Source organism: Centruroides sculpturatus, unplaced genomic scaffold, assembly GCF_000671375.1.
Source record: "Centruroides sculpturatus isolate CEXI.00-Female unplaced genomic scaffold, Cexi_2.0 scaffold565, whole genome shotgun sequence".
In the NCBI taxonomy this organism is placed as follows: Eukaryota; Metazoa; Arthropoda; class Arachnida; order Scorpiones; family Buthidae; genus Centruroides; species Centruroides sculpturatus.
In genome coordinates this window covers 475,618-501,675 of record NW_019384722.1, presented here as the reverse complement: position 1 = coordinate 501,675, position 26,058 = coordinate 475,618, and the positions used below count along the sequence as shown (strand labels likewise).

At 23.8% G+C, this 26,058-nt stretch overlaps 1 protein-coding gene and 1 long non-coding RNA gene across 3 annotated transcripts in view; both read left to right on the top strand.

The window, feature by feature from the left end:
• The first annotated feature begins 504 nt into the window (after positions 1-504).
• Positions 505-13,976, top strand: LOC111628041 (proline-rich protein 2-like). The gene is made up of 4 exons (XM_023371767.1): positions 505-662; positions 8,139-8,299; positions 8,372-8,793; positions 12,526-13,976. Exons 2-3 carry the CDS (start codon positions 8,237-8,239, stop codon positions 8,789-8,791), a joined length of 483 nt encoding a protein of 160 aa, XP_023227535.1. The 5' UTR covers positions 505-662; positions 8,139-8,236; the 3' UTR covers positions 8,792-8,793; positions 12,526-13,976.
• A 3,350-nt stretch (positions 13,977-17,326) lies between these two features.
• The window catches only part of LOC111628042, a 17,266-nt gene continuing 8,534 nt past the window's right edge, over positions 17,327-26,058 (top strand). Inside the window, exons 1-2 of one of the 2 annotated variants that reach the window (XR_002757110.1) lie at positions 17,327-17,542; positions 19,821-20,023. This is a non-coding gene — a long non-coding RNA (uncharacterized LOC111628042). Of the gene's footprint in view, positions 20,024-26,058 lie in introns of both variants that reach the window. The other variant, XR_002757109.1, reaches the window with a different exon arrangement.

Genomic DNA, 26,058 nt, shown 5'->3' with positions numbered 1-26,058 from the left:
ATTTTGAATTATTTATTTGCTAAACTTTTTTTTTCTCTTTTTGTAGAAATGGAAAAACTTCAATTTAAATAAATTCTTCATACTTTAAAAAACGACATTCTGTTTAATGCAGATTATGCTAAATCCCACTGCTTGAGAAATTTTTAATTTACTAAAGTTTTTTAGTTTATTTTTGTGTGAAATTCTTCCATCATTTAGAAAAAATTTCTTCCTAACAAGGCTGGTTTCTTTCAAAGTTCAGATAAATCTATGTAGTTGCTTGATAATAGGTGGAATTGGCAGCATGACCATAAAATTTTGTTTAATAGAGACAAACTATTAGGCTAAAATAGGCACTACTGTGCACATTATAATGAATGACATGCGATTTTAATACTTTTGAATTAAATTCCTATATTGTTACAACAATAATGTTACAATTTGTGCAAATGAAATTTGATTATGTAATTAGAATGTATAAAATTTAATCAGTCAAAAAGTTTATAAACATATTTAATGGTCTCTCTCTTGTTTTATAGCAAAAGCAGCAGCTGATGCTAATGCTGCTGCTTGGGCAGCATATTATGCACAGTATTATGGTCAGGCACAGCCACCCCAACAACAACCACCTCAACAGCAACCTCCTCCACCACAACAGCCTGTTCAACCTCCAAATCAAACAGGTAGGAAGATATGGATAATTAGCAGATTCTAATAATGCACATTTTAAATTGAGATCCAAATCACATATTTGAGCTTTTCTTCCAAATTATAAAATTGAATTTATAATCATTTAGCTTAAATTCCTTAATTGATAGATTTTTAATTTTTAAAGATAAGTTTGTAAATCTTATTGTATCTCTGTTTATTAATAATAGAGGTATTTCTTATGTTATTTAAATTGCTGTTTAACTGGATTTTCAATTTTTCTTGTGAATGAATGTAAATGTTGTTTGTTTTTAAAATGTTAAATGAAATATTTTCTTCCTTTTGGTAGGGAAATTTTTTGTTTAAACTTCTGAATTTGTAGATGGTTTATGAAATGGAGTATTGCTTTGTTTTTATATAAAATTAATTATAAATCAGACATTAATCTAATTTAATATAAATCTTAATTCACCAGACATTGAAATAAGATTTGAAAATCATTTTTCCTTGCAGAATTTGTAACATTTGATTATCCATAGTTTTCAAAAAATGGAAGGGCAGCAAAAGTTTTTGTGAAAGTAATAGTGGAAAGTTTATTCAATGCTGGCATGTTTAAACTAATTAACTATGAAAAATCATAAAATAGAAAAATTTAAAGATTAGCACAGATATAGATAACTTAAATTTTTTTCATTTACAGGAAAAACGGTCTTTTTCCACGCACGAAATGAATGACGTTTTGAAAGCAATTAAATGAATTTGTTTTAAAAAAACGATAGCGTAGTTTATTTTTTCATCTTCAAACTTTCAAGTAAAAACAGAAACTTTTAAGTCTCACGATTCATACACAAAAATCCACACTATTCAACTATTTTTACTATTTGTGAAGTAATAACCGTTTGTGATATTTTACGCTACAATCTGTGATTTGAATTAATTTTTTGATAAACATATATATATTTTCGTAAAACTTAATAAAATTTTTTAAATGGAAATTGCAAAACGTGACACAATATATATTTTTAAAAATATTGAGTAATTTATGAGTTTCTTTTTCACATGTTTTTCATTAGTCTTTTCAACCCTATAGGGAAAAACAAGTTTACAACCAATTAGTGTCAAAGCCATCTTTATTTCTTATAATGCAACACATTAATAATTTATTATAACTTGGTTGGATTTTATTTTCTCTATATTAAATTTTTCTAGTTATATTGAACAAAATTAGATACGTAAATTTTTTGGTGATTTATTTACTTTAATTATTAAACAATTTAATTTTTTTTATTAAAATTGTAATCTTAAATTATCTGATAATGTACAGTACTTATAAGAAAATTTTATGAAATTAGCGTGATACGGAAATTATATTTGATTATGCTTGAGTTTCGGCCATAATTAACGAAAAAATCAGGTTTTCGTTCCTAAAAAAATTTTGTCTGTTTATTAATATTTGTTTACATATTTTCCTCGAAGACTATGTTATAATGACGAAGATATACTTTTTTATCTATCTAGTGTGTAACATCATAAAAGTTTTATATTCAATATTACATTTTTGCTTAATTCGTTCTTAATTAACAAACATTTTTTTCTGTTTGTTGTTAGTTTCTCTATAAATTAATGATTTTAGCTGTTTGTAGTCATTACTTTCTGTATCTGTTGAAGCATTTTTGAATTTTGGTGATTTTTTTAGAAAACATACAAGAAATAATAATTGATCTGTTAAAGAACGTGTTTCCCTTTTCACGGGACAGCTCACGTAACTTTTAATTATAAAACTTTTGTCTCATTTTATTACAATTGTTCTTTAATTTAGAACGCTTGCTCTATATGTTATATCATTTATCTTATATTATGTATTATGTCATATAAAAGCAAATAAAAATCTACGTGAAAACTATGAGCACGTAATTATCTGGTAATTAATGTAGCATATGTTAAGATGAATAAAAATGTCGTGGAATCAAGTGTTTCTGTAGTTTACGAACTAAAACTTGAAAAAAACTGTTTTAATTAATTATTTCTTGCAAATTATTATTGTTTTCATTTCGAAAATGCAATCTTTGTACACAAACACGGTACAAAATACTGTGATGTTTCTTTCGACCTATATATGCTCCAGAGATGTGAAGAAACCGTGAAATGCAAAAAATCGGTCGCAATTATATTCATTTTCGTCCTCCGTATTTTCTCTAGTTTTTATTTTAGAACAACAGAAAAACTTTGGAGCAATCTTAAAATAAAATTACAGAAATTATATTAAATACTCAAAATAATAACGTAATTACTTATAAGTAGCAATAAAATATAATTTGATGAAATTCAGAACGTCGATTATGACGATAATTTTCCTTTATTATATGGTATTATTTTAGTAACTGAAATCGATATGTTCTACAAAGAAAAANTAATGCATATGATACTAAAATGATATATAAATTTATAACAATATTTACTACGTAGTATTGTATCAGTACTTTAATCATGAATAATAATAATAATTAAAAATATATATTAAATCTCATTTCATTTTAAAATGTAGTAAATTTGAAAAGTCCTGCTTATTTATTGAAAACAAAAATTATTGTACTTCTAGATTGATACAAATAAAAAGGAAAGAAGAAAATGATAGAGGAATAAGATTTTGTGAACAATTAAGCGGAGAAACAACAAACACAATGAGTTTGTTACATTCGAACTTTTGTTAAACATGATAAAATTCTAACATTGATCATCTTTCCTTTTTTTTTCTTTGTACATATAATTAACATTCTCCATTTAGTTTATTAATTCTAAACTATTAAATTCATTATCAATAAAAAAAAAGTTGAGTTTTTCTTATGCAGAGGAAACAAATAACAATTAAAATGAAATCATTTTGATATTTCTAATTTTTCATATAATTGATGATATAAGAAAGTGAATTAATCTTAGTTTTGTTTTTGTTACAGAGGCTTCTTTAAGAAGGCATTATATATTTAGATTTAATTGATTAAATATTAGTATCTTCAAGAAGCCCCTGTAGAATAAATTACATAACTTTTGATTAAAAAAAACCTTAAGTTCCCCATTTTTTTAAAAAAATAATAAAAATATAAAATTTAAATTTACAAATCTTGCTATAAAATTTTTAAAAATTAATTAGCTTTTATGATATTAAATCAGTATTATAAATTAGTGGAAAAAATTCTTTTTTCAATGAAATGTTGATTAAAGTGGCGCATAACTGAACTTAAAAAAAATGAAACGTCAAATCAACAATTCATTGTAAATCATTATATTATCAGCACAAGAATTTATCTTTACCGAAAAAAAAGGTACATTTAAATTTTCCAAATCTCTGAGATTTATCATTGTAATTTTTTTACATGACAAAGTTGAATTTAAGTAATTAATAGTAAAGTAATGATTTTCCAGTTTGATAAATATATAAAATATTTGAAAAATTTTTTTTTATCAGTATAATAATATAATATAAATGAACTTTTGAATAATGATTCCTATATTTTTATTTGAATTTGAAATTTTATATTAAATTTTATGAGAAATTTGTCTATAATATATATATGTGTGTATATATATAATATATTTCATAATTGATTATTTTTAAATGAAATATGAAATTTTTCTTGATGAATTTGAAATAGAATATAAATTTTATATATTTTATACATTTTACTGTGAATTTCTTTTATTGACCATTTAAAAAAAATGTATTTTTGCTATGAATTTATATACAGTTATTTTTTATTAATACATTTTATGAATAATTGATTTTAAATATGATGATTTTAGTCATTTAGAACATATTCATTATTCATTTCAATATTGTTCATTTGTTTTATTGATTTCAATTTAAAACAATAATAGTAGTTAATAAATATTTGAATATTTAATTTCTTATTTTTGCAGACTGTATACTTTTTTAAAATTAGTTATAGAATTTTTCTAATTCTGAATTGATTCTCTTATTAATAATAATGTTTATAATAATACAATGTATTAACTTTGTCATATAAAAATTAACTGAGAAGAAGAAAATTTGAATGACCTTTTTTAAATTCATAACCCATTCCTGGTTCACGTTTCTACCCCTAAGGAATTCGATGTCATAATTTAAAAATTTGTTTGCCGTCGCTGCAAATTAGTTTTTCCATTATGACGACTTAAAATGTTTCTATTTAAGTTAATGTTTCTGTAATTGAAGTTTTATTTATTGATTTTTAAATTCTTTGTCTTTATTTTTTTAAAAAACATATAGAAAACAGCTAATGTGTGTGTTTGTCGACAGTGTTTTAGGTTGGGACTGATTGCATGAAAGCAATATTGATTACAAGTTAATTACTTCTTTTTACAACGCTCGGCTTATTAATTTTTTTTTTATTAAGTTAAAATTTAATCTTTGGAAATAGTATTGTCAAACTCTTTTTTAATCCCAAATTTATCAGAATAAAAACAAAAATTTATGCAATTAGTCCGTAAAAGATTGCCAGGAAATGGGTATATGTACTTTTTTTTTTATATGCAAAAAATCTGTGTAATTGAGGAAACTCGATTATTATTTTTTTGTTGTTTTATTAAATGTATTTGTGGATTTTATTAAATTCAGATAAATATTGATTTTTCTCCATTTTTATTTTATATAATTATTAGGATTTTATTATTGAATATTTTTGAAAAATTGTTATATTAGTTAAAATTAGGATATTTTTGGAATTGTTGAATTTTAATATTAGTCTTGTCTATAAATTTTGTGGCCATCTTTTTCAATTCAAATCTTAAATTAAGATGTAAATAATTTATTTATATGCAAATTGATTTTGTTTAATTTTTATTTATAAAACAAATATTAATTACTAGAATCATTTTTTCATTATTGATGATTAAAAATATTTATATTTTTGAAATTTGTTTAATTAAATTATTACTATTTTGATTAAATTTGTTCATTTTATGATTTTCCAGAATTAATGCTTTTATAATTAAATAAGAAAATTTTGAAATCTTTTAAATAAAGAAGTCTAAGTGAATTTAAGAAAATGTTTCCTGTGTGAGAATATTCTATAAGGAATTAAATTACAATAAGAACGTCTGTTACGAATTTTCAGAATTATCATTAGTTGGTAACTGTTTCATATAAATTAAATTTGATTTTTAAATTTCCATTTTCACTAATATAGTTAGTCGACTTTCTTCTCAATTACTAAAAATACATACTAAAAATAACACGTTACATTACTAAAAGTAATACACATCATTTAAAATAACAAAAATATATCTACTAAAATCTAGTTTGCTGGTTCACTTAATTTTTCACTGCATAATTGGAAAATTTAACAAGTTTGCTTTGATCTCAATAAAAAAAATATCTTTAATACCAGAAGTTAAATGGAAAGATATATTAATTATTAAATTAGCTTAGATTACAGAACGATTTATTAAAATGAATTAATGATTTCATGAATTTGTTATAAATAGGATATCATTTAATTTGAATTAATGATCATCATAATTATTTAGGTCATCTGATTCATTAAAATTGTGGGTTTTAATTTCATTTATTTCATTTTAAATTATTTAAATAAATCAGTCTATTTGGTCATTAAATGTTTTTATTACTCATCAAAACTATCTGTAATAATACACTCATGAAATCATTTTATATATATGATTGTCATATTAATTTTGCATGTTTTTGAGGTTAATACCAAAAATAATTTACCTTATTAAGAAAATTAACTACAGCCAGTCATTTAATAAAAATTTCCTGTTATGACTTTTTTAAGATATAATTTCCTTTTAGGTTAACTAATAATTGTTTGCATAATAATAATAANACTAATATTATTTTCTTTTTTATTTTGTGCATGTTACAAGTTATAAATAAATATAAACAAACAATACTAACTCGATAACATTAAATCTAAATACCAAAACGATTAATTTACTGTGTTTTTGCTATTTATTACTCCTGTTTTTAGGTATTTGGTATTCGGCCGAATAGTGATTAAATATTCGGTATTTGGCTGAATAGTGAAAAATAGGCCGAATACCGAATAGTAACCGAATATTCGTTACATCACTAATAATAATTTAAATACCTTTTATTTATTGTAATATGATATTACTATTGGTTTTTTTCTTGTCATGCAAATTTCTCATACTTCTCATGTAATTTTGACACATCACTAACACGAATTTTGGAGTAAACATTTCTTTTTAACTTTTTATAAATCTTAATTTTATCAACATTATTTAGTCAATACATCATGAATGGTGTAATTATCACTTTGAAATACATTCATTACAGTTTTGTTATTTCTTTAGTAGTGTGTTTGTTCTTTACCTAGAATATATTTTTCCTGATTTCTTGTTCAATAAAGAACAGTATTAATGGAGGAGTTGCCAATTGATTTTTATTCAGCATTTATAGACTTTGCCAAGTGAAAATCAGAGAGGAAGAAATGGATCAATTGATGTTAGGAGAATATATAAACAAAATGTGAATTCCCTACAATATCATCTGCATTTTTATTTGTAATTTGAATTAATTATTGAATCATTCTGTTATAACATTCAATTTTATTTATTCATAAAAATAACTCATCTGATTGTTCAGAAATTTAAAGAAAATAATGGGAAATTTGAAAAATATAAAGCAGATATTCAAAGTATGACATGTGCCCTTCAATTGTTATTATTTTAATGATTATAATTAGTTTTGAAACGATAGAGCAGAAAGTTGCTGGATTTTGCAAAATGTCAGGTAGATGTTATGAATTAACTGTTTTTGTTTTATTTCAATAGGTTGTTTATAAAGCATTATAAAGGTTGTTTATCCTTTATAAAGCATTTTTTATAATTGTAATTTTGTTTTTGTGATTACGTGTTTACAAAATTAATGCTAATTTTAACGTTATTGTTTTCTGTTTAAATGAAATGTGAAATGTTTATGATGCTTGATATGTCATTATGTGTTGTTTGAGTTGCTTATTATTTTAAGTTTTGATTTCACAAAGATAATTTGTGATCTATGTTGTACTTATATTTAGATTTTGGTGTTTTTTTTTTAATTGAAAAATGTTTCATTTAGACTTGAATTTTCGTAATTATTTTATTAACTAAACACTTAATTTTTTTTATATTTCAAATAAGTCATTTATTATTAGATTTACCAGAATTTAAATTTTCAATATAAATCAGATGAAGGTACAGGAATTTTGGTAAAACTTGTTAATAACAATAGTTTATTTAAAATTATTAGGGAGCAAAAAATCAAAGTACAGTAGTGAAATTAATTTTTAAAAAATAAATTTAATAGAAATTAAGGTGGTTCTGGGTTTTCCAATTGATAACTGTTTAATGTGTAAAAAATGTTTTTTTATGTTGTAATTCAGAAATGGTTTTTTGATTCTGAAAAGTATAGTATTTTAAATTATTAAGAAACGAAAATGTTTTTATATTGAAAAAATTTGTTGATGATGTAATATTTGTATTTATTTGTTTAGCTGCACCTGCTGCTACTGTTGTAACAACAGCTACAACTGTTACTGCACCACAGCCAGACTATAGTGCTGCATGGGCAGAGTATTATCGATCTTTAGGAATGTTTAGAGAAGCAGAAATGATTGAACAGCAAGCTAGAGCTAACCAACAAGCAGCACAACATGTAAGTATTTTAGAATTTTAGTAAAAAAATTTAAATATTTTTATCTAAGTGAAATGATATCTTTTTTTTTAGCCTCAACAATATCAACCTCCACAACAGTACCAACCTCCTCAACAAGGTGCCTCACCAGTACCACCAACTACTCAACAACCAGCAGTACTTCCTGTACAAGGACAACCACCTCAACAACCTCAAGTAGTTCCAGCACCACAACCAACACCAGCTCCTGCTCCGCCTGCTCCTGCAGCACCTGCACCCACTCCCGCTCCGGCACCTGCTCCTCCTGCTCCTGCTCCAGCACCTGCGCCAACACCGGCACCAGCACAGAACCAACAGTTTCCTCCTGGAGCAGCTCCACCTGCACCAGCGCAATGGCCTCACGGATCTTATTCTCCACAACAACAGAATCCATACGGTCAGCAGCAAAATCCCTACCCTGGATATGGTTATGCTGCTTATGGAGCACAACAGTACCCTGGAACTTCTCAGTAAAGGTAACTAATATAAAATAAAATTATTGTATAATTTACATAAATTTATTAATAAAGCGAAATTTAATTATTTTACTTTAAAATATTATTCTATAAAAGTAAAAGTTTAATTTTACATAATTCAGTAATATGTTATTTAATATAAAGTAGTGCCTAAATGCCACAAAAAACTGGGTGAAGATTCAGGGGATTAAATTGGATCATCTGTAGTTTTTGAAAGACAAAAATTCTCCATGATAAAAAAGAATTTTTGTTTCAGTAAATTATTATATGTTGGTAATAGTGCAGTAATACATATATTCAGGGTTCCTATGCACCTGGAAAGTCATTTCCATTGGTGTTTGAAAAAAGTCAGGGAATTCGTCAAAAAGGTGAAATTTTCCCCCTTGGCTGCCTTTTTGATATTTCCCCCCTCATAAAAATGGTTGACCAAGTCTGGCTATCTGCATTCAGCACAAAGTAATGTGGTGAATACAAATTATGAAAAGAAGTGCAGGATAATATTTTCAGGTTCCAAATTTTCTTCCAAGCATACATAAAAATTTCCAAAGTACAAAAAATGATGGAGTAATTTCAATTTAAACAGTGTTTAATTTTTTTCATTTTAGTAATTTTGATTGCATAACAAAACAGTTTCTGGATTTTTTTCCAGTTTATTAATATTTTATAAAGTTCAGGAAAATTGTTAAGGGATAAATGTAATAAATATATACTTTTGTACATGGATTGTACAAGTTTTGTTAATGAATAAGAAATAAATAATTGCTTTTTTCTTTTTTTCAAATCCATCTAGATACGTGGTTGTGGATTAATAATAGAATAACCTACTTTAATTTAATAAAACATTTTATTTTTAGTTTTAATAAGTTGGATTGGAGAAGCAATAGCATATCTGCATAGTTACTCAAATGCTATTTCATTTTGTCAGTGGTGCCTTACTGTAAGGGATGTGAGGTTAAGGAAATTTGTACAAAGTTGGTGAGGGGAAGGCATGGAATTTTAAAGAAAAATTTGAGTAGGAACCCTGTATGTTGTTTCAAAAATAATAACCACAGATATTTAGAATACAATTTTTATCACTACAATACAATTTAAATCACTATAATTATACATCTCAAAGTACAGTTTTTATGGTTAATTATTTTTGAAACATGATTTAAATTATAAAAGTTTTAAAATGCATTTAAATTATATCTTCAGCTTGCTTTTCAGTGTTTTGAAAGTATACACACTAGTGGATTTTATTCATTTTTAAGCGTTAATTTAAAAAAATATTACATTTAATTCAAATGGCTTACAGATGGTTTCATCGTTATTTAGAATTTTCTAAGTACAGTAAGACCCCGCTTAACACAGGGAATGTGTTCCTAGACTACAAAGCATTAAACAAAACAGCATTAAACGAGGTCATTTTAACATAGAGTAAATAGAGAAAGGGGAACACGTAACCAAAAATATACAGATTTTACTTTAAGTTATTTTTATATAAATTTGCATAATAATATATGTTAAATAACACACAAACATATGCACACAGAAATGTAAAGATTGTTTTTTGTGATTAAGGTCTTGGCTAAAAATTTAAATCAAGTGCCTCTGTGTCCTTATCATATAGTTTATTATTTAAGATGTCTACTCGGATTTATTTTATTAACAGGACTTATTATACAAGTCCTGTTAATAAAATAAGTCTGAGTAGACATCTTAAATAACAACGGTCTTGGCTCTTTTGAAATTTTTGTTTTTTGCGACAAAGTCGTGTAGTTTCATTTGTTGCTTTTTTTTTTCTTCTTCTTTCTTTCCTTAAGCAAATGTCGGTATCAAAAAGATCACATCCAAAACGCCTTGTTTTGCTTTTGCACTATCAAAATTTGGATTATTTGCTACAATTTGATCAACAATTATGGTTATTGTTACCAAACTTTTACTAAAGAAATCTGTACAAGTTATTTGAGTTCTTTGTTTTGAGAATCACTATTTTCTAGTTTTTACATGAATTCCTTGTTCTGCCAGTTTTTAAAAGTTGTCGTTCACCAGTAACTTTTTAATATCCTGCTTATCTACATCTGTTAATTCTGCTTCATCGATTACGTTAACAGTTTGGTTAACCTAATGATACAGCGATAGGCTCTTCGCATTGAGAATTCTTGGATACCTCCAGCCATAACTTCTTCCACATTCCGTCCATGCATTTATCAGTTAATTCTTGCCAAACAAAGTCGATATTTCCTATGGCATCCATAATGATATATTTTTTCGAAAATTGCACAAAACAAACAAACAGATTTAAGGAATGTACAGTGCTACGACAAATTGCCACCTTTTGCTGATTGTTTGTGTTCGTAAATAATCATATTATATACAAATCAATGAAATGCTACGATAATTTGAACAGCATAAATTTTGAGCTCTTTTTAAGGCTTCAAGCAGACTGCATTATATCAAGGCAGTGTTAAGCGGGGTTTTACTGTATACTAACTGTAATTTTAAAAATATGAAAAATCATTAAAAGCATAGTTTTAAGTCTAAAGTTATTTTGGTGAAGCTTCAATTTTCAACTTGAAAATTTAGTCTTAAAAGTAATCGAAGCATTGTTTGTTAAATTAGTCCGGCTTATAAAAGAAAAATTTTATAGAATTTCATGTAAGTAGTAATAAAATCTTAATTATTTTTAGGACTGCAATGTAATTTTAAATTAAACAAGGAAGTACTTATTGTTACATTGTCAGTTTCAGGCTGCAATTTTTAATTTATTGAAAATATATGCTCTCGATCTCAATAGTGTCTTTCCCTGTACATCATACTTTTCCTGACGATAAGTCATGCGAGTCAGCTATGTAATTCCATTTTGGGGAAAATTTCTGAATTAAAATCACATGACTTTAGTATAAAGATAGGAAATTCATATATAATTAAACTAGGGACTCTTTCCCCTAAGCTTTCCATATCTGATCTCAACTTTCATCTTCTATCCAACACCATTCTTGAGATTAAAAAATGACAGATGGATGACAATGGGAATTTATAGGTCTACAATTTTTTCAAATTGCAGCCCAATAAGTTTTTTACTATCTTCAATAAGGAAGTGACTTTTTCCTTGTCTTGGTTTGAGTTTCATTTTTTTTAATGTAAATAAAATTAAAAGTAATTTTTTCAAAGAATAAAACTTCAAATAATTAAATACATATGATCAAGAAAATTTTATAGAGATGATTTAATCTTAAAATTTGGTTGAAATCTTATAAAGTTTATTCAAAAGGAATTATCTTGCTTTTAAATAATTATATAAAAGTGAATGAATCTATTATAATATAGATGCTAGTAAATTAAAGAAAGCTACAAAACCAAAATAACTTTTATTTTATTAGTGTGTGTTTAAATTTGAAGCTTAATCGTTGGGTTTGAGAACAATATTTAATTTTTGTAGTTACATCTAAAAAAATGAGTTTTTTGATGATTAACTGCAGATGATCCCAAATATTTTTATTAGTAACCAATAATTATATAAATCCAGAACATCTTTTGTTCCAGAGGATCATATAGTCATAACTTCCTGATTCTTTTGAAGTTAAATGTAAGTATGGGGTAAGTAGTAGAGACTGAAGAGTGGCAAATTAGGGTTTTTTAATACATATAATGCATATAGAAAGTTTTCTTACAGGCCAAAAACAAACAGCAAAACAGGTGTAATTGATATGTGAAATATGTTTGTTTTTTGTTGTTGTGCTTTTTCAGAATACCATCAGTATGCTGCTGCTCTCACATGATTGCAATTTGCCTTCTCAAGTTTGATTTGACATCATCTTACAGAGGTTACCAGAAATTATTACATGTGAAATGTCGGTTAAGTCAGCATTGTATATCAACATAAAAAATTTTGTCATAGAATATGTGAACTGAGAATGGATATTAATGTCAAATTGACATGATCTAGATGGCTAGTACATCAGTACAATAATACATTTTAGTGTTGGATGCCATATGTCTATTGTATATTGCTAGTTGTTTATAGTTTTAACAAATTCAGCTGAATATTCCTCATGTGACAGTGTCATATGCTTTGTATATATTTGGATTTTTATTTGTATTGTAACCCAAATTTAGATTGAATTTTTTTTTCCCCTTTCTATTTGGTAAACTAAAGGTATTTGTTTTGGATATGTTTTGTTTATTTTTTTATTTTTATCTAATTGCCTCAGTTTTAGGCTGGTTGGAGATCGTCTCGAGTGCCAGATCACCAGTACCATGGCATATTTCACCGTGGGATAATGAGTTGAGTAAAAATAATTGATTGCTGTTAGTATAATTCAACTGATATTATTACATATATCTATTCATTGTCACATGAGTGTTTAGATTTCAGCTTTTCATTTAAATAAATGAAGGAGATATGCCTCATCAACAGAGGTAAGAATAATGAAAATCACATTGTCATGTTTCAGTTTGAAATGTCTGTAAGCGATGTTTGTCATTTTACCAATAATGTTTTATCTGATATTGTTTTTTTGTATTGATATTTGTAAAATTCAATAAATTCTTCCAAGCTTTACAGCTTGATATTTGGTAAGAGTATACAAGTCTTAGCTCTAAAGTGAATTGGCATTATTGTGGTGAGTACATTACCATTTTCACTGTAAAGACATTTTGATTTTTTTTAAAGAGGAATGATAAATATAAAAATGCCTAATAATAAGAATGTATTTATCAAAAGTTATTAAAAAATGTACAAAAAATGATTTTACAGGTACAATATTAGAAATAAGATTTTTCAAATAATGATTTTAAGTTATTGTTGTAGTTAAAAAAGAATTTCAATGCATTGATTTACTATTCATAAATAATTCATTCATTTATGTTTATGCATTGTTTTCATAATGTTACCATTTGATTAATTTTAACTTTATTTACTATTTTCATCATGATTATGCCATGTCTATCTGAAAACAGAATAGATTGAAGAAATAAAGTTGAGAGTAAGATCTTTCAAATTTAAAATCACATTATTTTCATATGTAGTGCATTGTTTAGTATATAAGTAGGAATAGATTGAATGTAGAACATTCCTCATTTATATTAAAATGTGCTGTTTTGGCAGCACCTACACCATATCATTGTGTTATTCAATCTTTATTTTCAGTTCATATTACAGTTTTTTCTTAATGAATATAAATTTACATTCCATTTATTTTCATTTTATTATTATTAAAGTTATGAATAAAAAAATCCATCAATATATACCGATTCTTGCTGTTTGGAGAATAAAATCTGTGAAAATACAGAACAGGCTATTATATATCCTTTAAATTGTATAAAATCTGATTATAAAAAAATATATATATATATAAATAAAATTGAAACATGCTGTTATCTTTATACATTTTACATTTCAGAAAATAGAAATTGAGCACTGCATGTTTGGAAAATGCTTTGTGATGTTTTCTGTGACTTTTTTTAATTCATTCAGCACTGGTTTTGTGGTAAACTTAATGTAATTTAAAATAAAATATCTTTTAATTGTTTCACATTTTGTTTATTTGTAAATTGAAATTTTCATTTTTTTTTTTAAATTTTGATACACCACAAAATTTCAATGTCTCTCATCAGATTTAATTTATAAACATATTAAAACTTTTTAACCATAAATATCTGTAGATGATTTGAAACATCAATTATATACTATGAAAAGCAGTAACAAAGAACCTTTATAAATTAAAATTGCATATGTGAATAGCAGAGTTTTGCTTACACAGTAAATAAGGAAACTGAGTTAATTCAAAACTAAACATTTTCTGGTAAATGCGTAAAGTAATACAAAATTTTGTTATAATAGTTTATCTGTCACTTTAAATATTAACGATTAAGCTGCATTGGCTAACTTCTACTTTTTGCAATTGTTAGTAATTTAGATATTGTATGAACTATAGTGTAAGGAATTCATTTATGCATTTTACACCATACACTGTATAGGGCATATTTTGCTAATATTGACATATTTATAAATAGTTACTGAATTAATTTGAGTGTTAAAATAAATATTTAGCTATTAAGAATTAAGTATTTTTATCTAACAATATATATCTATACAAAAATTGCTATTATTTGTTAAGATAATTGAAATTTTAAACACTTTGAAAAATGTCTTTGATATTAAGAATGCATTTATTTCAACAGCCAGTCATTTAATAAAAATTTCCTGTTATGACTTTTTTAAGATATAATTTCCTTTTAGGTTAACTAATAATTGTTTGCATAATAATAATAATTTATGCTCTTTGGGATGAATATATAATTTGATAACATACAATTTTAATGCATATGATACTAAAATGATATATAAATTTATAACAATATTTACTANCATAAATTAAATTGATTTTTAAATTTCCATTTTCACTAATATAGTTAGTCGACTTTCTTCTCAATTACTAAAAATACATACTAAAAATAACACGTTACATTACTAAAAGTAATACACATCATTTAAAATAACAAAAATATATCTACTAAAATCTAGTTTGCTGGTTCACTTAATTTTTCACTGCATAATTGGAAAATTTAACAAGTTTGCTTTGATCTCAATAAAAAAAATATCTTTAATACCAGAAGTTAAATGGAAAGATATATTAATTATTAAATTAGCTTAGATTACAGAACGATTTATTAAAATGAATTAATGATTTCATGAATTTGTTATAAATAGGATATCATTTAATTTGAATTAATGATCATCATAATTATTTAGGTCATCTGATTCATTAAAATTGTGGGTTTTAATTTCATTTATTTCATTTTAAATTATTTAAATAAATCAGTCTATTTGGTCATTAAATGTTTTTATTACTCATCAAAACTATCTGTAATAATACACTCATGAAATCATTTTATATATATGATTGTCATATTAATTTTGCATGTTTTTGAGGTTAATAACAAAAATAATTTACCTTATTAAGAAAATTAACTGTTTTTATAATTACACATTGTGTTGAAAGGAAAAGTTCTATTTTTCTTGTAGTATATTGTAATTTATTTCAATATTCCTTCATAGAATCTTCTCTGTACAGATAATTTCAGATTTAATTAAAGTGATAGTTTGTCTAGTTTGCGTGCTGCATTAATTTTGGATATCTGGGATTTATATATTTATATCTAGATTTAGTGAATTTTTAATAAAAATGTTCTTGAATACATAAATTTTGATTGCCTGATTAGTTTAAAATTTATGAATTTTATTAGATATAAATTTGAAAGATTTAAAAGAAAAATATATTTGATTACTTAAGAAATTCGGTTTATTGTTTATTTCTAATGCTTTTTAGTTTGAATTTTTGTTAAGATGGAAAATGAAGTAGGGATGTTTTTGGTGAAATGCTTTATTTCGTAAACTAGGATATTATCAACATTAGAACACAATAATTTCTTGACTTGGCTACCATAGGAAGACACACTTGTTGCAGCCTATCTGATTAGATCAGGGATGCTCAAAAGTATGTCACAATGGCTACATTGCATTTAACAAAATTATTTTATTTATATCTAATTATTGAATATGTATCATTTTTTAATATAATAATTGATTAATATGTTGTCTTGAAATATTACAGGAAGTTCTAAGAAAAAAAATTCTATTGATACCTTAACTCAAAATTTAATATAGTTCTTAAAATAGCTATTTGACATAATAAAAAAACTTTTGGAAATAAATGATTACTCTATAGGTTTATTAGTTATTTTTTATTAATACATTTTATGAATAATTGATTTTAAATATGATGATTTTAGTCATTTAGAACATATTCATTATTCATTTCAATATTGTTCATTTGTTTTATTGATTTCAATTTAAAACAATAATAGTAGTTAATAAATATTTGAATATTTAATTTCTTATTTTTGCAGACTGTATACTTTTTTAAAATTAGTTATAGAATTTTTCTAATTCTGAATTGATTCTCTTATTAATAATAATGTTTATAATAATACAATGTATTAACTTTGTCATATAAAAATTAACTGAGAAGAAGAAAATTTGAATGACCTTTTTTAAATTCATAACCCATTCCTGGTTCACGTTTCTACCCCTAAGGAATTCGATGTCATAATTTAAAAATTTGTTTGCCGTCGCTGCAAATTAGTTTTTCCATTATGACGACTTAAAATGTTTCTATTTAAGTTAATGTTTCTGTAATTGAAGTTTTATTTATTGATTTTTAAATTCTTTGTCTTTATTTTTTTAAAAAACATATAGAAAACAGCTAATGTGTGTGTTTGTCGACAGTGTTTTAGGTTGGGACTGATTGCATGAAAGCAATATTGATTACAAGTTAATTACTTCTTTTTACAACGCTCGGCTTATTAATTTTTTTTTTATTAAGTTAAAATTTAATCTTTGGAAATAGTATTGTCAAACTCTTTTTTAATCCCAAATTTATCAGAATAAAAACAAAAATTTATGCAATTAGTCCATAAAAGATTGCCAGGAAATGGGTATATGTACTTTTTTTTTTATATGCAAAAAATCTGTGTANAATATATTTGATTACTTAAGAAATTCGGTTTATTGTTTATTTCTAATGCTTTTTAGTTTGAATTTTTGTTAAGATGGAAAATGAAGTAGGGATGTTTTTGGTGAAATGCTTTATTTCGTAAACTAGGATATTATCAACATTAGAACACAATAATTTCTTGACTTGGCTACCATAGGAAGACACACTTGTTGCAGCCTATCTGATTAGATCAGGGATGCTCAAAAGTATGTCACAATGGCTACATTGCATTTAACAAAATTATTTTATTTATATCTAATTATTGAATATGTATCATTTTTTAATATAATAATTGATTAATATGTTGTCTTGAAATATTACAGGAAGTTCTAAGAAAAAAAATTCTATTGATACCTTAACTCAAAATTTAATATAGTTCTTAAAATAGCTATTTGACATAATAAAAAAACTTTTGGAAATAAATGATTACTCTATAGGTTTATTTGAAAGAATTTCCTGTAATTATGATAAATGAAACATGTTTATGTGAATGATGATTAATATAAATTTAAAATATTAAACTTGAAAAAATTATTATATTTATTAAGTTATTTATTTTAAAGTATTTGCCATTGTGTTATAAATCTTCCCTATTGGTTACATATAAGTATTCTCATAATTTATTGATCATTAAACATTTGCTACATTAACAAGCAATTTGTAATTAATAGCTGATATATAATTTACTTTGAAAATATTAGAAAAATTAAAATCTTTATTAATTTGGATATCATTTTAAATCTTATAATTGTTTGATTCTGTAACAGTAATCGTTAACACAATGATGTCCATGATCTATATAGGTTTAGTTTGAGATTTGAAATGTTCCTTTATATTAATGGCCAATTGAAGTTGTTTTTCCTTGATTTATTATTATACCCTTATATTTGAAAGGTTTTACATTAAAAACAAAAATCATCATCATTATAAAATGACAATTTTAAAGCGTTAATTTTATAAACTTTATTATTGTGTAATTAAAAATGATCTGTCTTTTTGCTAAAATGTTCCCGATTTTAGTTTATATGTCTAAGTATATTCACAAACAGATGTTATTTATGGTGTTTTTGAAGATTTCTAGATTGTAATGTTTTTTATAGTGTGTTCTGAGAGAGCAGTAAGAATTATTCCATACTTACGTTAATGCTGAATAAAAGGGTTTTCAAGATCATTTGCTATTTCCTGGCTTTAACAATTTTCCTTTATAATGCTTATGTAGAAATCACCACCTAGGCATTTATTAGCTTTAATTTTTATGTAGAAATTATATTGCATTTCTTTTAGCAGAAGAGAATCAGAATTTTTTTTTTGTTTCAAAAATTTCAACAGTCATTTTTAATGTTTATTTGGTTTGTTTAAATCTTACTAAAGCAAATGATTCATTTGGTTCTGCTATTCTATTTACAAAGAACATCAAGATAAACAATTTCAAAAAAATCTAAGCGGATTACCACATTACTTTAACACATTAAGAAAAGAATCATTTTCCTTTATTCAGTTGTAACAAAAATGTTTCAAACATGTCAGAAAGTTATTTCTCTGTTAATTTGTATAAAAATCTATTGACTAATATAGTGGTCTAAATGAATATTATTGAGATTATTATCTATTTATCAATATAAGTAATTAAACAATTACATCATGAAATTGCATAAAGAAAGTACATTCATATTAGTGATAAGTAAATGATTTGTTTGTACCTATTTTTATTAGTTTTGTTGCACAGTTGATGCAACAAAACTAACAAAAGTGTTAGTTGCATTTTAGCAGTGTCTAATGTCACATTTATACTGGTCAAAGAACTTTGTTTTATTCTGATATCACTAGAAATTTTCTAAACATTTGCTTGCTTTTATCAGCATATTTTAGCAGGTGAAGCTGTATAATATATTTTAGTAAATCAAGCATTTTGTCTTCAAAGAAGTTTTTCTAATTTTGATAAATACTACAGGTTGTCAATGTTTACAAATATTAGTTGGCAAAAATGTGATCCAAATTTAAAAATAATAATAATGCATGGTGAAATTGAGAAAGGTTTTATGTTTATTACTATATTAGATTTTTACAGTTACTATGGATTAGGCTACCAACTGAATTTTAAGTACTATATTCCAGTTATTCTTAAGCAGAATCAAATGCAAATAAAGTAAGTAAGTGCAAAGAATTTAGTATTCCCCAAATAAATTGTATTATAAACAAACATATTTTGTATTTAGGCATCATTGTGTTAACTATTTTTATAAATGTCAGATGGAAAAAGTAAAATATATGATTGCATTTATTTATTTATTTATTATATGTAGTTATTAATGAAAACAGCCATAAGATTGCTGATGATTTTTCTTGCTAGTAATATATTTTTTGAGAAAATTCCATGATTTTGGAGGTTTATTTTAATGGCTGTGTGTGATCTATTGCTATTTAAATAATTTGAATCAATTACATTTGTAGTAATTACTGGTGATAGCAAATAATTTTTTTTAGAATTTTAAAGGAATGAATCCAATTGGCTTACATAGTTTTTCTATAAATTTCTTCTGGATGTGAGCTGTGAATGAAAAACATCAGAATCAATTATGAAGTACAGTTAATGGATAAAATGCCAGTAAATGAAATTTTTAGAAAATTACTTAGAAATAAATTGAATCCCCAAAGAGGTTAAATCAGGATATCAGGGATGATGTAAGGTGATGTTTTGACTTTTTGAATGTATTTTGCAAATGGTTTATTCATTACTTCATTTAATTTTTAACTTGATCCTGATATTGAATATAATAATAGACCCTTGATATTTTTATTCTTATTATTATTTTTTATTATGTATTTATTATTATTTTCATTTAAAATACTTTTTGATTTTCAAGGTGAATTGAGTTAAGTTTGTTTACAAGGAAAAGTATCTACATGTTGTAGTTTAAAATTTATCATCATTCAAGAATTAAAGTAGGAATTACTTTAATTCTCTCTTCACTTTGAATTGATATCCCCTCATATTATTATTATTATTACTTTTTTTTTGTTTATGTAATGACAAGTAATGTCCTAGCACTAAAGCAATTTTCATAATAGTATTTTTAAGCATGTAGATAATTTTTCCCAAAGATAAACTTTGTTCATTCATCTTAAGATAGTGTGCATTATATTATTTAGCACATATTGATATTTCTTAAATAAAATTTAAAATTATAAAAACTAGAAGTGCTAGAAACATAAAGATGGTGTAATTAATTTAATTAACATTTTATATTTAATTATTATTGACAAGTGATGTCTTCATCATAAATTGAAATAATTATTTGATTAATTTATGTATGTAAAATTTATTCTTCAGTATAGTTAGAAAGTTTACAAATAAAAATCATATAAATTTCTTGCAAGATATTTTATTATAAATAATAATTTTCTGTAATCCATATGTGTATTTTAGAGTGTATTCAATATTTTTTTTTTGTTTGTTTTTTGTTTGACTATTAATTGTTTTGCTAAAAGTTTATATCTTAATAATGTACTGCCATTTCTTAAATATTTTTCACTGTTTTGTGCATAATTTTAGATATGAAAACTTTTTGTTACATGCAAACCTATTTTTATTGTAACTAGTAGTAATTTTTGAAGGTTAGTATAAATTTCATTTAAGTTCTAGTCAGGCAAAATCAATATAGTTTAACTTCTAATCATCTTTTGTGCATATCATTACATATACACTTATATATACCATTATTATTTGTATGTAATGGATAAACATGTAGTTTGTATTAAAATAACATAAGTAATCATTTAGTCAACTTTGAAAACTTATCACTAAAAGAAATAATTAGTAAATGAACCAATTAGTAAAAAAATTTGTTCCAATTACAGCACAGAAATGTAAATTTTTAGGTATGTATTTTATATTAAAATAAATTAGAAAATTGGATAAAATAAATTTAGTCAAAAAACAAAAAAAGTCAGTATGATGATGATAACGCTGAATCTAAAACAAATAACTTTTAAAATTTGGTTCAAGTTGAAAGTAAACTTAGACAATTTTATCATTTAGTTTCTTTTTTACTGTTGCTAAGAGAACTTTTATATTTAATGAAAGTTGTGTAGTAGTTTTTATAGAAGTAACACTCAAGGAAATGGTAGGAAAAAAAAACAAAAACTACAAACTGTCTTGTTATTGGAACATTTAAAAAATTAGATATTCAGAAACAATGGTTTTAATAAACTTAGTAAAGAAAAGTTGGAGTGTTTGATATGTTGCATGTTAAATTCTTTTGTGTGTGAATTTGAGCAGCTATGCTATAGATTTGCCACCCTTCTTACGGTGTTTCATATATTTAATTGTATATCACTAGAAATAAAACTTTTATTTAATCAAATGCCGTTGTGATTCAAGTTATATTAACTCTTTGAACTTGAGAATAATAATAATAATAATAGGTAAAAATAGTGTTGTTTATTTTAGTATTGTTTTTATTAAATTGGATGAATATAATGTTATATCAAGATGAAAATAAGTACAATATTTAATAATGTGATATCTAAATGATATTTCTTAATTGTTTTGTCCCATAGAATTTCTAAATAGTACATTTGATATTTGTAGAAATAATTAGAAATAAACAAAATTTGATTAAAGCTGCTGATTTGCTTGCTTAAGTTTTTTTNTTAAGATAATTGAAATTTTAAACACTTTGAAAAATGTCTTTGATATTAAGAATGCATTTATTTCAACAGCCAGTCATTTAATAAAAATTTCCTGTTATGACTTTTTTAAGATATAATTTCCTTTTAGGTTAACTAATAATTGTTTGCATAATAATAATAATTTATGCTCTTTGGGATGAATATATAATTTGATAACATACAATTTTAATGCATATGATACTAAAATGATATATAAATTTATAACAATATTTACTACGTAGTATTGTATCAGTACTTTAATCATGAATAATAATAATAATTAAAAATATATATTAAATCTCATTTCATTTTAAAATGTAGTAAATTTGAAAAGTCCTGCTTATTTAATGAAAACAAAAATTATTGTACTTCTAGATTGATACAAATAAAAAGGAAAGAAGAAAATGATAGAGGAATAAGATTTTGTGAACAATTAAGCGGAGAAACAACAAACACAATGAGTTTGTTACATTCGAACTTTTGTTAAACATGATAAAATTCTAACATTGATCATCTTTCCTTTTTTTTTCTTTGTACATATAATTAACATTCTCCATTTAGTTTATTAATTCTAAACTATTAAATTCATTATCAATAAAAAAAAAGTTGAGTTTTTCTTATGCAGAGGAAACAAATAACAATTAAAATGAAATCATTTTGATATTTCTAATTTTTCATATAATTGATGATATAAGAAAGTGAATTAATCTTAGTTTTGTTTTTGTTACAGAGGCTTCTTTAAGAAGGCATTATATATTTAGATTTAATTGATTAAATATTAGTATCTTCAAGAAGCCCCTGTAGAATAAATTACATAACTTTTGATTAAAAAAAACCTTAAGTTCCCCATTTTTTTAAAAAAATAATAAAAATATAAAATTTAAATTTACAAATCTTGCTATAAAATTTTTAAAAATTAATTAGCTTTTATGATATTAAATCAGTATTATAAATTAGTGGAAAAAATTCTTTTTTCAATGAAATGTTGATTAAAGTGGCGCATAACTGAACTTAAAAAAAATGAAACGTCAAATCAACAATTCATTGTAAATCATTATATTATCAGCACAAGAATTTATCTTTACCGAAAAAAAAGGTACATTTAAATTTTCCAAATCTCTGAGATTTATCATTGTAATTTTTTTACATGACAAAGTTGAATTTAAGTAATTAATAGTAAAGTAATGATTTTCCAGTTTGATAAATATATAAAATATTTGAAAAATTTTTTTTTATCAGTATAATAATATAATATAAATGAACTTTTGAATAATGATTCCTATATTTTTATTTGAATTTGAAATTTTATATTAAATTTTATGAGAAATTTGTCTATAATATATATATGTGTGTATATATATATAATATATTTCATAATTGATTATTTTTAAATGAAATATGAAATTTTTCTTGATGAATTTGAAATAGAATATAAATTTTATATATTTTATACATTTTACTGTGAATTTCTTTTATTGACCATTTAAAAAAAATGTATTTTTGCTATGAATTTATATACAGTTATTTTTTATTAATACATTTTATGAATAATTGATTTTAAATATGATGATTTTAGTCATTTAGAACATATTCATTATTCATTTCAATATTGTTCATTTGTTTTATTGATTTCAATTTAAAACAATAATAGTAGTTAATAAATATTTGAATATTTAATTTCTTATTTTTGCAGACTGTATACTTTTTTAAAATTAGTTATAGAATTTTTCTAATTCTGAATTGATTCTCTTATTAATAATAATGTTTATAATAATACAATGTATTAACTTTGTCATATAAAAATTAACTGAGAAGAAGAAAATTTGAATGACCTTTTTTAAATTCATAACCCATTCCTGGTTCACGTTTCTACCCCTAAGGAATTCGATGTCATAATTTAAAAATTTGTTTGCCGTCGCTGCAAATTAGTTTTTCCATTATGACGACTTAAAATGTTTCTATTTAAGTTAATGTTTCTGTAATTGAAGTTTTATTTATTGATTTTTAAATTCTTTGTCTTTATTTTTTTAAAAAACATATAGAAAACAGCTAATGTGTGTGTTTGTCGACAGTGTTTTAGGTTGGGACTGATTGCATGAAAGCAATATTGATTACAAGTTAATTACTTCTTTTTACAACGCTCGGAATATTAATTTTTTTTTATTAAGTTAAAATTTAATCTTTGGAAATAGTATTGTCAAACTCTTTTTTAATCCCAAATTTATCAGAATAAAAACAAAAATTTATGCAATTAGTCCATAAAAGATTGCCAGGAAATGGGTATATGTACTTTTTTTTTTATATGCAAAAAATCTGTGTAATTGAGGAAACTCGATTATTATTTTTTGTTGTTTTATTAAATGTATTTGTGGATTTTATTAAATTCAGATAAATATTGATTTTTCTCCATTTTTATTTTATATAATTATTAGGATTTTATTATTGAATATTTTTGAAAAATTGTTATATTAGTTAAAATTAGGATATTTTTGGAATTGTTGAATTTTAATATTAGTCTTGTCTATAAATTTTGTGGCCATCTTTTTCAATTCAAATCTTAAATTAAGATGTAAATAATTTATTTATATGCAAATTGATTTTGTTTAATTTTTATTTATAAAACAAATATTAATTACTAGAATCATTTTTTCATTATTGATGATTAAAAATATTTATATTTTTGAAATTTGTTTAATTAAATTATTACTATTTTGATTAAATTTGTTCATTTTATGATTTTCCAGAATTAATGCTTTTATAATTAAATAAGAAAATTTTGAAATCTTTTAAATAAAGAAGTCTAAGTGAATTTAAGAAAATGTTTCCTGTGTGAGAATATTCTATAAGGAATTAAATTACAATAAGAACGTCTGTTACGAATTTTCAGAATTATCATTAGTTGGTAACTGTTTCATATAAATTAAATTGATTTTTAAATTTCCATTTTCACTAATATAGTTAGTCGACTTTCTTCTCAATTACTAAAAATACATACTAAAAATAACACGTTACATTACTAAAAGTAATACACATCATTTAAAATAACAAAAATATATCTACTAAAATCTAGTTTGCTGGTTCACTTAATTTTTCACTGCATAATTGGAAAATTTAACAAGTTTGCTTTGATCTCAATAAAAAAAATATCTTTAATACCAGAAGTTAAATGGAAAGATATATTAATTATTAAATTAGCTTAGATTACAGAACGATTTATTAAAATGAATTAATGATTTCATGAATTTGTTATAAATAGGATATCATTTAATTTGAATTAATGATCATCATAATTATTTAGGTCATCTGATTCATTAAAATTGTGGGTTTTAATTTCATTTATTTCATTTTAAATTATTTAAATAAATCAGTCTATTTGGTCATTAAATGTTTTTATTACTCATCAAAAGTATCTGTAATAATACACTCGTGAAATCATTTTATATATATGATTGTCATATTAATTTTGCATGTTTTTGAGGTTAATAACAAAAATAATTTACCTTATTAAGAAAATTAACTGTTTTTATAATTACACATTGTGTTGAAAGGAAAAGTTCTATTTTTCTTGTAGCATATTGTAATTTATTTCAATATTCCTTCATAGAATCTTCTCTGTACAGATAATTTCAGATTTAATTAAAGTGATAGTTTGTCTAGTTTGCGTGCTGCATTAATTTTGGATATCTGGGATTTATATATTTATATCTAGATTTAGTGAATTTTTAATAAAAATGTTCTTGAATACATAAATTTTGATTGCCTGATTAGTTTAAAATTTATGAATTTTATTAGATATAAATTTGAAAGATTTAAAAGAAAAATATATTTGATTACTTAAGAAATTCGGTTTATTGTTTATTTCTAATGCTTTTTAGTTTGAATTTTTGTTAAGATGGAAAATGAAGTAGGGATGTTTTTGGTGAAATGCTTTATTTCGTAAACTAGGATATTATCAACATTAGAACACAATAATTTCTTGACTTGGCTACCATAGGAAGACACACTTGTTGCAGCCTATCTGATTAGATCAGGGATGCTCAAAAGTATGTCA

Excerpts from the sequence above, each read along its gene's own strand:
- LOC111628041 (XM_023371767.1), top strand. The coding sequence starts at position 8,237 with ATGTTTAGAGAAGCAGAAATGATTGAACAGCAAGCTAGAGCTAACCAA. Across the intron at positions 8,300-8,371 it reads ACCAACAAGCAGCACAACAT|CCTCAACAATATCAACCTCC; the intron begins GTAAGTATTTTA and ends CTTTTTTTTTAG.